This window comes from Pogoniulus pusillus, chromosome 9 (genome assembly GCF_015220805.1).
Source record: "Pogoniulus pusillus isolate bPogPus1 chromosome 9, bPogPus1.pri, whole genome shotgun sequence".
NCBI classification, from domain to species: Eukaryota; Metazoa; Chordata; class Aves; order Piciformes; family Lybiidae; genus Pogoniulus; species Pogoniulus pusillus.
The window spans coordinates 13,144,500-13,157,480 of NC_087272.1; the positions used below are offsets into that span (position 1 = coordinate 13,144,500).

General features: G+C 56.3%; 1 protein-coding gene across 1 annotated transcript; it reads right to left on the minus strand.

The window, feature by feature from the left end:
• Positions 1-753: 753 nt before the first annotated feature.
• LOC135178481 (serine/threonine-protein kinase PAK 3-like) lies at positions 754-9,023 on the minus strand. Its single transcript, XM_064149401.1, has 14 exons — positions 8,837-9,023; positions 8,047-8,084; positions 6,709-6,834; positions 6,218-6,466; positions 5,877-5,952; positions 5,497-5,560; positions 4,907-4,955; positions 4,444-4,553; positions 4,223-4,340; positions 3,467-3,566; positions 3,041-3,237; positions 2,163-2,300; positions 1,560-1,694; positions 754-814 (listed from the first exon to the last, which is right to left on the minus strand). Exons 1-13 carry the CDS (start codon positions 8,937-8,939, stop codon positions 1,608-1,610), a joined length of 1,455 nt encoding a protein of 484 aa, XP_064005471.1. The 5' UTR covers positions 8,940-9,023; the 3' UTR covers positions 754-814; positions 1,560-1,607.
• Positions 9,024-12,981: the final 3,958 nt, after the last annotated feature.

Here is a 12,981-nt window from a genome sequence, read left to right on the forward strand (position 1 = left end):
AAAGCCATTATGAGAAGTACTGTTCTGATCACTACCCGCATTGCTGTGCTGGAGTAGGCAGGCATGAAGTAAAAGCTGTATCTTGTCCTCAGTCACACTGTGCTTCCTTAATCACCTGTGCACATACTTGGACCAGCCTGTCTAGCAGACCTCAGTTTTCTGTTCCACATCTTCTAGCACACAGCTCAAAGGTGAAATAAGACTTGGGCTAATATGAAGAACACAAGTTCCTATCTTTGCTTTCTGGTGAGGGATTTGGAGAGCATCACTTATGAGGAGAGGATGAGGAAGCTGGGGTTGTTTAGCTTGAAGAAAAGGGGGCTAAAAATAGACTTCATAGCTCTCTACAGCTATATAAAAGATGGTTGCAGTAAGGCCAGTGATGACTTCTCCAAGGAACTAACAGCAAGATGAGCAGAAATGGCCTCAAGATGTGCCAGGTCAGGTTTAGGTTGAAGGTGAGGAAAAATGTCATTGCTGTTTGTGATGGGTTGAAAAATTAACCCCTAAATAAAACCAAAATCACCAGACCAGCTCAGACAGCATGGAAATAAGATCAAACTGTATTTTGCAGCAAGCCACATTCACAAACACCTATATAAACAAGTATTCACAATCACATACAACTATTTACAACTTAGAAATAACACAGAAATCAAATTCTGTCCCCTGGACAAAGAAACTCCAAAAGGGGCCAACACCATCTTCTTCTCTCCCCTCAGAATGATAACACGCGAGATCTTGCTGGTTGTCTGTCGCTTCAGCCGGGGTCAGCGTTCAGCCACGCACGGAGCAGCAGTGGAGGAGGTGGAAGCTGGAAGGCAGAAGGAGAAGGGGACACAGATTGAGAAGCTGCTTATATATTGGCTATTTATACCAATTAGCAAAGCAATGAACGGTAGAGAATTTATCATTCTTTTCCTTCTACAGCAAATGCCCTACTCGTTTACTCTATATTCAAAAGAGCATGCAGAATGTTCCTCTCTCTTGTTTACAGTTCAGAGCTAAGGCTCTGCTTTGGTTCTAAACCTGCTACCCTGTTAAGAGTGGTCAGGAACTGTAACAGCTTGCCCAGGAAATCCAGCAGCTCAGGCAACAGCTGCCCTGGTTTGGCAGCTCTGAGGTCCCATTGGTGGTCAGGTTTCTCCTCTAGAGAAAAAGCAAACACAAGATTTGGTCTCTTTCTCTCTTCCCCACCAATGCTCACACAGACCTCTTTCTTTCTAAGGTCCAGGCTCCACAAGTAGTCTCTTCTCTGTCAGAGAAAGACACAACCACAGGCACCAGCTGAGGCTTCTCCAGGCTTCCTCCTCTGCTGGGCTGTTTGTGTAGCCTGCTTCAGTGGGACGAATGGAGCTTTGCTAAAGGCTGCTTCATCAGCCCTGGCCCTGGCAGCCTCCCACGGCCGTCAGAGCACACAGGCTGCTGCCCTCTGCTTGTCTGTGAAATGAAAGAATTCTGCTTTTCATTAAAATGGTATTTGCATGTCTGGACATAGGAAATAGACTATCAGAGGTCAGCACCTCTGACAGTCTATTTCCTATGTCCTGATCTCAAACCTTTTGCCAGCCCCGCTCCCAGACGTCCCAGCAGGCTGGCCTCAAGCTCTACTGCCTGGCCTGCCTGGCCTCCTTCGCTGCCGCGATCAGAGGAACCAGGCAGGACACAGGTCCGGCTGCGGTCACAAACGGGTGCTGTACAGGAGAAGAACAAGCATGGACCATTACTTCCCAACCTCAGCTCCTCCCAGCCTCAAGCCACTCCTGAGGAAGCCCCAGTGTCTCTAGGAAATGCTGAGCCCAGTGGTGTCTAGGCCCAGCTGCTGCTCTGCAGGCCAGCCAGGCGCAGGTTTGCAGCACCAGGTCCAGAGCAGCAGACGCAGGGCAGAGCACCAATGGACACAGCCCTGGCTTGCAGCACGGGAGGGCTCTGAGCAGCCTGGTCCAGTGGATGATGGGCCTGCTCCCTGCAGGGACCTTGGCCTAGACGACCTGCAGTGATGCCTTCCCACTCAAACCACTCTGTCTCTCTGCTTATTCTTCGCTTGAGAAGCACCAAGGTTGCCACCAATGTGAGCAGTCTCTGGAGGTGCCTTCAAGTTGAGCCCGGGAGAAAACCCCTTCCTACTGCAGCTTCTTCCCTTCCACCCCTTTGCATTTTACCTCCAAAAGCTCCTTGGCAGACCATCTCCTCTGCACATCCACCTCCAGGCAGTGCTGCAGGAAGTCCAGTAGCTCAGCTGACAGCTGCCCTGGGTTCTGCAGCTCTGGGGTCCCCTTGGTGGCTATCAGGTTTCCCACCTGCAGAAGAAGCAAAGACAGGATTTGGTCTCTTTCTCTCATCCCCACCAATGTTCACACAGCCCCCTCTTTGCTTTCTGAGCTCCAGTTTCCAGAGGCAGTTTCTTTTCTGGCAGAGGGTCAGAGATGATATTTCCAAACCAACAAAGAGCCCCTGGTGCAGCCACAGGCATACCAGCATCAAAATGGCCTGGCCTTGACAGGTGACTGCTGTGGCTGACCCAGTCACTATGAACTACAGCAGCAGAAGCAGATTTGACTGCCACAAAGCAAAGGTGCTCCAATGTCCTGCTCTCCACTGGATACCAATGGTCACCAGGTCTGATCAGAGCTATGAGCAATCCTAGCCCTGTGCTGAGGAGCGAGCCATGGGCACTGCTGGCAGTTTGGGAACACTCTCTTGCCTGGAACTAGGCTTGGGATGCTTTACTTGAAAGCTCCCTAGTTGGAGACACCTGCCCTTGGAAATCTCTCAAGACACAGCCCAAGAGAGTTCAAATCCCCAGGGCAAGTGTCCAGGCTGGCACATTTTCATCTGCCTCTATGTCGCCTCTGCTCCGAGGGTCCTCTCCTAATGGAACGCAAGCTGCACACTGCTGCTGCTGGTGCTCCAGTGCCATTTGCAGAAGCAGGCCGTGGTGGGACTAGTTCCAGCTGCTGTGACCAAGATCTTATCTCAGAGCAGACATACCCTGGGGCAGAGAGGAAAAGGCAGTGGCATCTGCTTGTGTGCACCTTACCCTGCGGTATTGTTCGTGGCTGTAAGGTGGTTCTCCTTCTACCATCTCGATGGCAGTGATCCCAAGGGACCAAATGTCCACCTTGGGACCATATGGCTCCCTCTTAACCACCTCTGGCGCCATCCAGTGAGGGGTCCCAACACACTCCCTCATCTTGCTGTTCTCGGAGGTGAGCTGAACACAGAGTCCAAAATCAGCTGAGGAGAGAAACAAGCTTGTTAAAGCAGCTAGGATGATGGAGCCAGGCACCAAGCCGCTCTGGGCACCTCCTTCCTCTCCACCCTTCTCTGCTGGCTGGAGCTGCCCTTTCAGCTTGCAGCAGAGCTCAGGCCACGACCACAGGCACCACTTTTGGGTAACTGCCAGTCAGGCAAGAGCAGCCCCACAGCAGCCCTGCAAACACTGCCCCTGCCCAGGGACACCTACCCACTTTGACGGCCCCGTCCATGCCCAGCAGGATGTTGTAGCTTTTGATGTCACGGTGGACGATGTTGTTGGAGTGCAGGAAGTCCAGGCCCTGCAGACACTGACAGAGCAAAGAGAAACACAAGGGTCAGAAGGAAGGACCTGATTCCATCAGTGCGGAAAGGAAATGGCTCTGAGGGGTTGCAGTTCTAGAGGAACTGAGCAGTGCCAGAAGACTGTGCTGTCAAGAGGCACAGCTGGCTGCTCCAGCACTTGCACAGCAACAACCTTCTAAAGGAAGGCACAGCAGCTTGTGGAAGAGAAATGTCCATTGCTGCAGACTCTCCCCTGAAAGCAAGGCAGCACAGCATCTGCTGCTGCAGATGTGCTACCTCCAGCCATCTGACAGACCCTGTTTTGCCCAAGCAGGCAAGTCCCTTCCTTCAGCATGAAGGTCATCACGTTGGGTGGGAGGCTGCATGACACAGACTGGATGTTTGGGCTCTACAGCAGACTTGAAAGAGCCTGGTGCTTTGGGAAGGCTGGGAAGAGCAAAACTGCCACAACCAAGAGAGAGCACAGTAAGAGGATAGAGGAGTGGAGCAGCTGAGAGCAAGAAGTGCAGTGCTGCTGACAGGCAGGGTACTTCAGATGTCCTTTCCTCTGCGTCTTGTAAAAGCAAAGGAGAAACAAAAGCCTCTTGAGAGGACATGGCTCATGTTCTCACCACTTGCTGCCAACGACCCTCCTGTGCACATCACCCCGCGGGTCCCTCACCTCCCTACAGATGGCTGCTATCTGCTCTTCCTCTATCCACATCTCCAGGACAACATCAGCCAAGGACCCTCCATCCAGGTACTCCATCACAATCAGCAGCTCCTCACCTGCCATGTAGCTGAGAAGAAAGTAATGGCAGAGGAGATCAGCACCAGTGAACTCATCTGTAAACTGGCTGGCAGGAAGGGGACCACCACTGACATGATAACACAACTCCTCACCTGTCTAAGTAGTTGACAAGGTTTGGGCTCTTGTTCCCCTTGATGAACCTGATTTCATTCAGGAGAACCACCTCTGCCTCTTTCTGGATGTTAATGTGCTTGATAGCCACCTGTAATGGCATGGAAAACCATGAAGGTGAGCAGCCTCTTGCAGCAGCTCAGAAGGAACACATAGCGAGTGCCACTGGAGCGCCACAGCCGAGCTGTGTGCAAAGGTTGCTGGAAAGGTGAAGGCCCAGGAAGGTTCAGCTCCTTCAGCATGCAACTGCACAGCCCTTAGGGAACCTCCCTGAGAAGCTGAAGAGAGCAGAGGCTGGAGTTTGCCAGCTGACACTGCTCTGTGCTTCAGAGCAGCAGCATCTACAGCCAAGGTCCAGTGGTGACCTGGAAGCCCTGTGGCCAGCCAGCACCCCAGAGGAAGCTGTGCAGAGCTGCAAGCTCTACTGGGGCTCCTGACACTCACCTCCTGTCCTCTGGACATCTCAATAGCCCGATAAACCGTTCCTGATGCCCTGCAAACAGAACAGCAGCAGAGCAATGAGCAGGGCTTTGCTCTCTGGCAGGGAAAGTGAGCCCAGACAGGAGATGTCTGCGGCCTGCAGGGCTTAGAGACCTCCTATGTCCACCCAGCAGCACGCAAGGCAGCAGCCCACCAGCCCTCTGCCCTGCACAAAGACATCTCCTGCAGAACTCTTGCGTCTCTGACAGCCCCCACGTCGCAAGCTGCTCTCTCAGGCAGCTGTGCTTTTGCTTCCTTCTTGTGAGACATCCCAAAATGTTTCCTCCTAAAAAAGCAGCCAAACAGGTGCCAAACCCTGGAGGGACACCAGAACTTCTGGGTCCTGCTGCCTGCTGCAGACAGGCATTGCCAGCATCAAGTTGTCCTTGATGATGCCTTCTGACCACAGTTAGAAATTCCAAGCAGGACTGAGAGACAGCAGAGCCCAGCCCCAGTGTCTGAAGATGTCTGCAGCTTGCCCAGCTTCACCCTTCACAGCACACCACAAAAGCCCTGACCCTTGGTTTTGTCTAAGGACCTGTGGTGGGACTTACCCTTGGCCGAGTTCCTGCAATTCTAAGTATTTACCCTCAGGGTCTTCCCCACTCACAACGTCCCCTGGAAGGAATAAAACACAAGTTCCTTGCTTAGAACTGCAACAGATGAGCTCACAGCTTTCTTCTCACCCAGAGCCAATCTCTGCTTGGGCCTTTGGCACGGGAGGGAGCTCAGCCAAACCCAGCCCAGTCACAGCTGCCCTCAGAGGCAGGAGCAACACCCACAGTGCCCTCTGGCTTCCTCTGAGCACAGTCACAGCTTGCACAGGGAGCCCTGAGGTACTCTTGACACTCAGATGAGGAACATTTGGTACATGGCCTCCTGAGCCAGCCCCTCAGAGTACTGCTTGACCAGAGCTGAAGTCCAGAACACTTACTCAGTTTCTCCATGATGCCCCTGCTTGTGCTTCTCTGCTGCCCTGATGGCTCGCGGAAGAATGACCAGATGGCAACCTGGGACAAGAAAATGGTCTGCCTCAGAAAGGTGGCTTGGAGAGATGCCCCACAGCTTACCTTTCAAATGCAGACTTTTGGGAAGATGCTGACTCCCTTATCTTTACAATTCAGAGCTGTGGAGCTCTTTCTCACCCAATTTCAGGCATGGAAAGGTGCAGGGTGTGGGCTAAGCTGCTCTTTGAGCGCTCAGATTCTTCACCCAAGAGCTCTCCACACACAGACATGCTGCCCTGAGTAGCACCAGCCGCAGATCTGCACTTACCGACTGGCTGTTCTTGGGTGGCACCATCACAGGCTGAGGCTCATACTCATCCTCCCAGTTCTCAGCACCCTGGTCCTCAGCCTTGTATCCCTTCTGTTCTTCAACTGTAAGATCCTTGCCTTCATCTCTGTTCTCCTCCATCTCATCCTCACAGCCATACCCGTCATCATCTTCATCACGCTCTTCATGGTCATCCTCACCATTAGAAGTGCATGGGGCTAACAGGGGTCTTGGTCCTGGTTGTGTGCACTGTGGATAGAAGCACAAGTGGCAGTCACTACCCTTGGGAGGTTTGGTGATCACACTCTCATGTAGTCTGCTTAGACACCAGGAAGCAATCCAGACATGCCCCTGGTCCTACAAGCCTAAGCTCTAAGGCACACTGGGCACATAAGGCATGGGAGGACTCCAGCCCTGGAAGTCTTCATCCAAGAGCTGTCTGATCAGAAACATGCTGACCCCGAACAGAGATGACCAAAGCCAGGACTTACTGACTGTGTCCGTTCAGGCTGGAGCACCATCACTGCTCCAGATCCACCACTGGCTGCCTTCTCCTCAATGGCTGTCTCCTCTTCCTCAGAGAGACAGGGGCATGGCATGGGTTCTGCTTCTGTGTTCTGTGGACAGACAGAAGTGTGAGTGGCACTCACCATGCTGCTTTGCCACTTCACCTGGGTGCTTTTCATTCTGGCTAAGGACAGCTAAACCATTCCCAGCCTCACTCTGCCTTGTGTCACCAATGGAAAGCTGGAGTAGACCTCTGCAAGTCCCAGCAGGCTACTGGGGAACTGCTTTAGCACAGTGCCTCCTGAACTGGTAGCACCTCATGAAGCTCCAGGTGCCTTCACTGGTTGGGTGAGCAAACACATGGCAAAGGGCAAAGCCTCCTCACCACTGGCTGGAGTTTGGCAGAGGAGACAAAAGCTGCTTGGCTCTTTCCTTTTTCACCTCTGCTTGCCTGGTTCCACCCCAGTGCTGACCTTCCCTGCCTAGGAGCTGTTTTTCACTCACCAGCCTACCCTGGACCAATCCCTATCTTAGCATAGGCTGCACTTTCTCTGTAGGGAGAGTGCAACCTGCAGCAAAAAGGGAGACCTCATCTTCGGGCCTGGGTCTCACTGCATGGCTGGGCTGATGGCTGCTCGTCTCTGCCTGTCCTGGAGCCGCTGTCACAGAGCTGCACACACACACAGCCTGCTGGAGCCGGGAGAGACTCAGCGCCAGTGCCCAGCTTTGGAAGGGCAATGATACAAGAGGCCGCTCCTCTGGCCCAAGGAGGCAAGGACACCCTAGACCAGGGGTCCTCAAGCTACGGCCCGCGGGCCGGTAACGGCTCCCGAGGGTCCTCAGTCCGGGCCGCCGGTAGCTACCGAACCTTCCCCCGCCGCCGCCGGGGGCTGGGGGAACCAAGCAGCCGCTTCCTGCCGCCGGATCCGCTAGCCGGCCGCACACGCACCCGCGGGGCTGCGCTGGAACCCAGCGATAGTCCGGACCCCGACACTGCTGGGCTGGAACCGAACTGTAGTCCGGCCCCCGACGCTACTGGGCTGGAACCGAACTGTAGTCTGGCCCCCGATGCTACTGGGCTGGAACCGAACTGTAGTCTGGCCCCCGATGCTACTGGGCTGGAACCGAACTGTAGTCTGGCCCCCGATGCTACTGGGCTGGAACCAAGCTATAGACCTGCCCCCGACAGTCTCTGCGGGCCAGTGAGCGGCCCCTGTTTAAAACGTCTGAGGACCCCTGTCCTAGTCATTCTCCGCCCAAGCTCCCAGCCTGCTCCACTGTTCTTCAGCTCTCTGGCAGCAGAAAGGGACTTGCACACTCACCGAAGGACAGGCTTCTCCAAACGCACCGACGAGCTGATCTGCAGTGGGCAAGCAAAAAGGAACCAGAGGCTATCAGAAACCTGCCTGGGCTGCAGAACCCCACACAAGAGCACCCAAATAGGTGGCACCTTTCTTTCCCACCCTTCCTCCAGTAGCATCCGTGATGTGGCACAAACACAAAAGAGCAGGGCAAGATTCTCCCTGCGTCTTCTTTTGCCAGTTTCTCCCAGCTATCTTTGTCCTCTTGCACCAGGAAATCCAATCAAGAGAAACTTGGTCAAAACTTGGCCACTCAAGTCACCTCCATGCACCCATTCCCTTAGCTGCTGAAAATGTGACCCCATGAAAGCTTCCCCCAGGCTCTCCTTGGCCATGGCAGCTCTGTTCTGAACTAGCCCAGGAAGAGCTCCTCAGGTTGGGAGCACCCCACAACTGCTTGGAGTTTGGCAGCTCCTCGCCAAAGCCCTCACATGTGTCAGCTCAGGCAGTCAGAGCTTCTCTTGCTGCAAAGCAGGGCAAGCTGCTGGCCCTCAAAAGAAGGGCACTGTTACAGAACTCTGGAGACAGCAGCAGCAGCTTTAGGAGGACTCTGAGAAGCCCTCCCCATTTGCACTGTGGAAGCTGTCCTGGCTGAGCCAGCAAAGGGAGTAGGTGACAGACTCCAGTGCTGGTGTCAACGGTCTCTTCCTGGTGTCCTTGCTGAAGAACCATCGCAGTTCCTCAGGACAACAAGAAGCCATCCCTGCAGAAGCCAGCTTTGCTGCTGCAGCTGGGGAGAATCTCTACTCACTTGCTACCAGCTCTGTCACTAGCCAGGGCTTGTCTAGCAGGAAGTTGAAGGCATTGACCACATCAAACAGGAAGCCAAGGGCAGCACAGAATCTCCCTGCCATGCTGGCCACACCGCAGGTCACTGCAGACTGTGCAGCTAAGGGACGAGGGATCGCTCAGCAGCACCTTCCGGCCAGACCGAGAGCCGCAGGCTGCTCCGGGCGCTGCGGGCAGTGTTTGCCTGGGGCTCCACGGCAACAGCCCAACTGCCAGCACGGGCCCGCCAGCGGGCGCTGCCACCGCACGCGCAGCCCCCGCACCGCCTCCGCAGCCGCGGCGCGCACCTCCCGCGGGGCAGTTTCCTCCAGCCCCAAGCATTCCCGCGCCTGGAGAATCATGGAGTTGTTCAGCTTGGAAAAGCCCTCTAAGGCCACTGACTCCAACCTTCGACGCAACACCACGGTGACCATGTCAGGAGGATGGAGCCAGGCTCTGCCCAGTGATGTCCAACGATAGGACAAGGGGCAGTCAGTGCAAGCTGGAGCAGAGGAGGTTCCACGTCAACATGAGGAGAAACTTCTTTGCTGTGGGGGTGCTGGAGTCCTGGACCAGGCTGCCCACAGAGATTGCGGAGTCTCCTTTACCACAGACTTTCAAGACCCATCTGGATGCATTCCTGTGTGACCTGCACTGGGCAATCCTGCTCTGGTAGAGGGGGCTGGACTCAAATCTTTGGAGGTCACTTCCAACTCCTAACACTCTGTGACACTGGGAATTCATGAGGGTTATGCTGACACAAAGTTGATGCGCAAGGGATGAGGAGAACAAACCCATTTGCACTAGGACATGCTTGGAGCAGCTCTACAGGATGGGACATGGGAATCCTGTTCAGCAAGCTAGACACAAGCCAGCATGAACGGCAGCTCCACTGCACTGGATTCTGAAATGTGAGTAAACCTCTGACTTTTCTGTTTCCAGAGAGTAAAGCCTTGCTTCTTCCTACCGTAAAAGGCATGAACAGTTGTTCAGGGTGTCCTAGTTCAAGCTGTGACCAGCTAGAGAGAGCAGCTCATGGTGCCTTTTCTTCAGTAGACACCACCTTGGGTCATAAACTGCCTGAAGACCCAGGATTAGGGGAGCTGATGCATGTGCAGGTATTAAAGCATCTGTTACAGGGCAGGGGAGCAGAGAATCAGGGAATGGGAGGGGCTGGAAGGGACCTCCACTGATCATGCAGGCCAACACCCCTGCTAAAGCAGGGTCACCCAGGGTAGGTCACACAGGAATGCATCCAGATCTGTCCTGAATGTCTTTAGAGAAGGAGACTCCACAACCTCTCTGGGCAGCCTGCTCCAGGGCTCCAGTACCATCACACCATGGAAGTGTCTCCTCATGTTGAGCCTGAGCCTCCTGTGTTCCCATTTGTATTCACTGCCCCTTGTTCTATCACAGGACACCACTGAAACGAGCCTGGCCCCTGCTTCTTGACATCCACCCTTCAGATAGTTATAAACATCAACAAGGCCTCCTCTCAGCCTTCTCCCTTCGAGGCGAAGCAGCCCCAGGACTCTCAGCATTTTCTCATCACACAGACGTTCCAGTCCCTTCAACATCCTCATAAGCTAACCTGGACACTCTGCAGTGGTTTCCTGTCCCTCTTAAACTGGGGAGTTCAGAATTGGACACAATGCTGCTGACCATGCATCCTTAGATACAGTCCAGGCTGCTATTTGCCTTCTGGGCTGCAGGTGCCCATTACTGACTCATGTCCTGCTTCTCACCCACCAGCACCCTGGAACACTGCAACAGGGTGCCGCCCTAGGTAGGCGAGGCCCCATCCCTGGAGATATTCAAGGTGAGGCTGGACAAGGCTCAGAGTAGGGTGATCTAGTGAAGGATATGCCTGCTGACTGCAGGGATTAGGACTGGATGAGCTTTGGAGATCCCTTCCAACCCAAACCATTCTAGGAGTCTATGACCGTTCTTAGAAAGGCTGGCAGGGGCTGTTTGTGACCAGTGAAGTGCTAAAATGGCATTTGCACTTCAGTGACACACAAGTGTCTTAATAAAGCTTCTCTGCTTTTCAGTGGTGGAAGAGTGCCCTCTGGTGCAGCTCTGGAGAAAGATCTCACCTGCAAAGCCACGCCGGAAAATCTGCAGCATTCTTCACAATCAAAGAGGTCAGAGGTAAGAGTTTAGTGCAAGGGCTAAACTCCCCCACTATCCCCTCCCCACTGCCCCTCCTGTCTCCTCTTCTCACCAGGAGATGCGAAAGAGGCGGGGGAAGAGAGTGGGGGGAGGACCACAGGAGAGTTTTCAGTTGATTTGCATGGAATATTTTACTCTTCTATTAGAAAGACATCAGATTACATCAGTTATACAGAGATGCCCACCCCCCCGTCCCATGGCAGGTTTGGTAAGGGGTGCAGGGTTCCTGGGCAAGCATCTCTGCCCACACCTCTGTGATGCACGTCCATTCAGTACAATTCCTAGAGAGTTTCCCAGATCCCTGGGCCCACCCCTCCCGTTTCACCTGCAAGGTGTCTCTTCTGATGTGTGCCCAGCGGCTGAGCCACAGAGCACCCTAGACACGAGTTCCCCAACTGTCTGTCGCAGAGCTGGGCAATGCTGACCAAGCCAGGCTCAGCAAGTCACTCTCGACAGCCCCCCACAGCAGCATAAATTCTTCTGTCCCAAAAAGGGTTGAAGAGGGCTCCATGTGGCTGCTTCTTCAACCCCCAGGTCTTTCACACCCAGGTGACAAACAGCACCCTGCCTCCACCAGCCACCACCATGCCTGGCCACGGCACTTCTTATCTGCTAAGTGCTGCCCCGTGGGGTCCTGGAGGCTGCAGTTCCCCCGTGGCCAAGGGAGTCCCGGGGACCCCTGGCAAACGGCAACACTTTGCACTTCGCAAGGAGACGACTCCTGAGGAGTACCCAGGGCTTTTCGCTTGCTCCCTGGACGTGCTGGGGTCAGCCAGGGCTGTCCAGCAGTGGACCCCTGCTTGGGGACCCTCGGGACAATGGGGCAGCCATCCCTCTTGTTACTTTGCCTCGTTCTCACCTCCTGCCGACCTGCTGATCCCCGGCTACATTGCCCCTGAGACTAATGAAGCCATCCTGACCCTAGAAGAGTTCCATGGCACAGGGACTGAGCCCCAGGAGCCGCGGCCACACGCCAGGCTGCACCGCCGGGGCATGCTGGGAGCCGCTCACGGCCAATACCAACGCTCCTTGCTACGGAGCCAATAGCGTCGCGCCTCACTCTGGGGCCGCCTGTGCCCGAGGGCGCCTCGACGCGGAGCGGCCTGTGCGAAGGGCCGCGCCTCGCCGCCGAGCCGCCTGTGCGAAGGGCCGCGCCTCGCCGCCGAGCCGCCTGTGCGAAGGACCGCGCCTCGCCGCGGGGCCGCCTGTGCGAAGGACCGAGCCTCGCCGCCGAGCCGCCTGTGCGAAGGGCCGCGCCTCGCCGCCGAGCCGCCTGTGCGAAGGGCCGCGCCTCGCCGCCGAGCCGCCTGTGCGAAGGGCCGCGCCTCGCCGCCGAGCCGCCTGTGCGAAGGGCCGCGCCTCGCCGCCGAGCCGCCTGTGCCCGAGGGCGCTTCGCCGCGGAGCGGCCTGTGCGAAGGGCCGCGCCGAGCCGCCGAGCCGCCTGTGCGAAGGACCGAGCCTCGCCGCGGAGCCGCCTGTGCGAAGGACCGCGCCTCGCCGCCGAGCCGCCTGTGCGAAGGGCCGCGCCTCGCCGCCGAGCCGCCTGTGCGAAGGGCCGCGCCTCGCCGCCGAGCCGCCTGTGCGAAGGGCCGCGCCTCGCCGCCGAGCCGCCTGTGCGAAGGGCCGCGCCTCGCCGCCGAGCCGCCTGTGCGAAGGGCCGCGCCTCGCCGCCGAGCCGCCTGTGCGAAGGGCCGCGCCTCGCCGCCGAGCCGCCTGTGCGAAGGGCCGCGCCTCGCCGCCGAGCCGCCTGTGCGAAGGGCCGCGCCTCGCCGCGGAGCCGCCTGTGCGAAGGGCCGCGCCTCGCCGCCGAGCCGCCTGTGCGAAGGACCGAGCCTCGCCGCCGAGCCGCCTGTGCGAAGGGCCGCGCCTCGCCGCCGAGCCGCCTGTGCGAAGGGCCGCGCCTCGCCGCCGAGCCGCCTGTGCGAAGGGCCGCGCCTCGCCGCCGAGCCGCCTGTG

Excerpts from the sequence above, each read along its gene's own strand:
- LOC135178481 (XM_064149401.1), bottom strand. The coding sequence starts at position 8,939 with ATGGCAGGGAGATTCTGTGCTGCCCTTGGCTTCCTGTTTGATGTGGTC. Across the intron at positions 5,953-6,217 it reads CACCCAAGAACAGCCAGTCG|GTTGCCATCTGGTCATTCTT; the intron begins GTAAGTGCAGAT and ends TTCTTGTCCCAG. Across the intron at positions 1,695-2,162 it reads CTGCCAAGGAGCTTTTGGAG|CACCCGTTTGTGACCGCAGC; the intron begins GTAAAATGCAAA and ends TCTCCTGTACAG.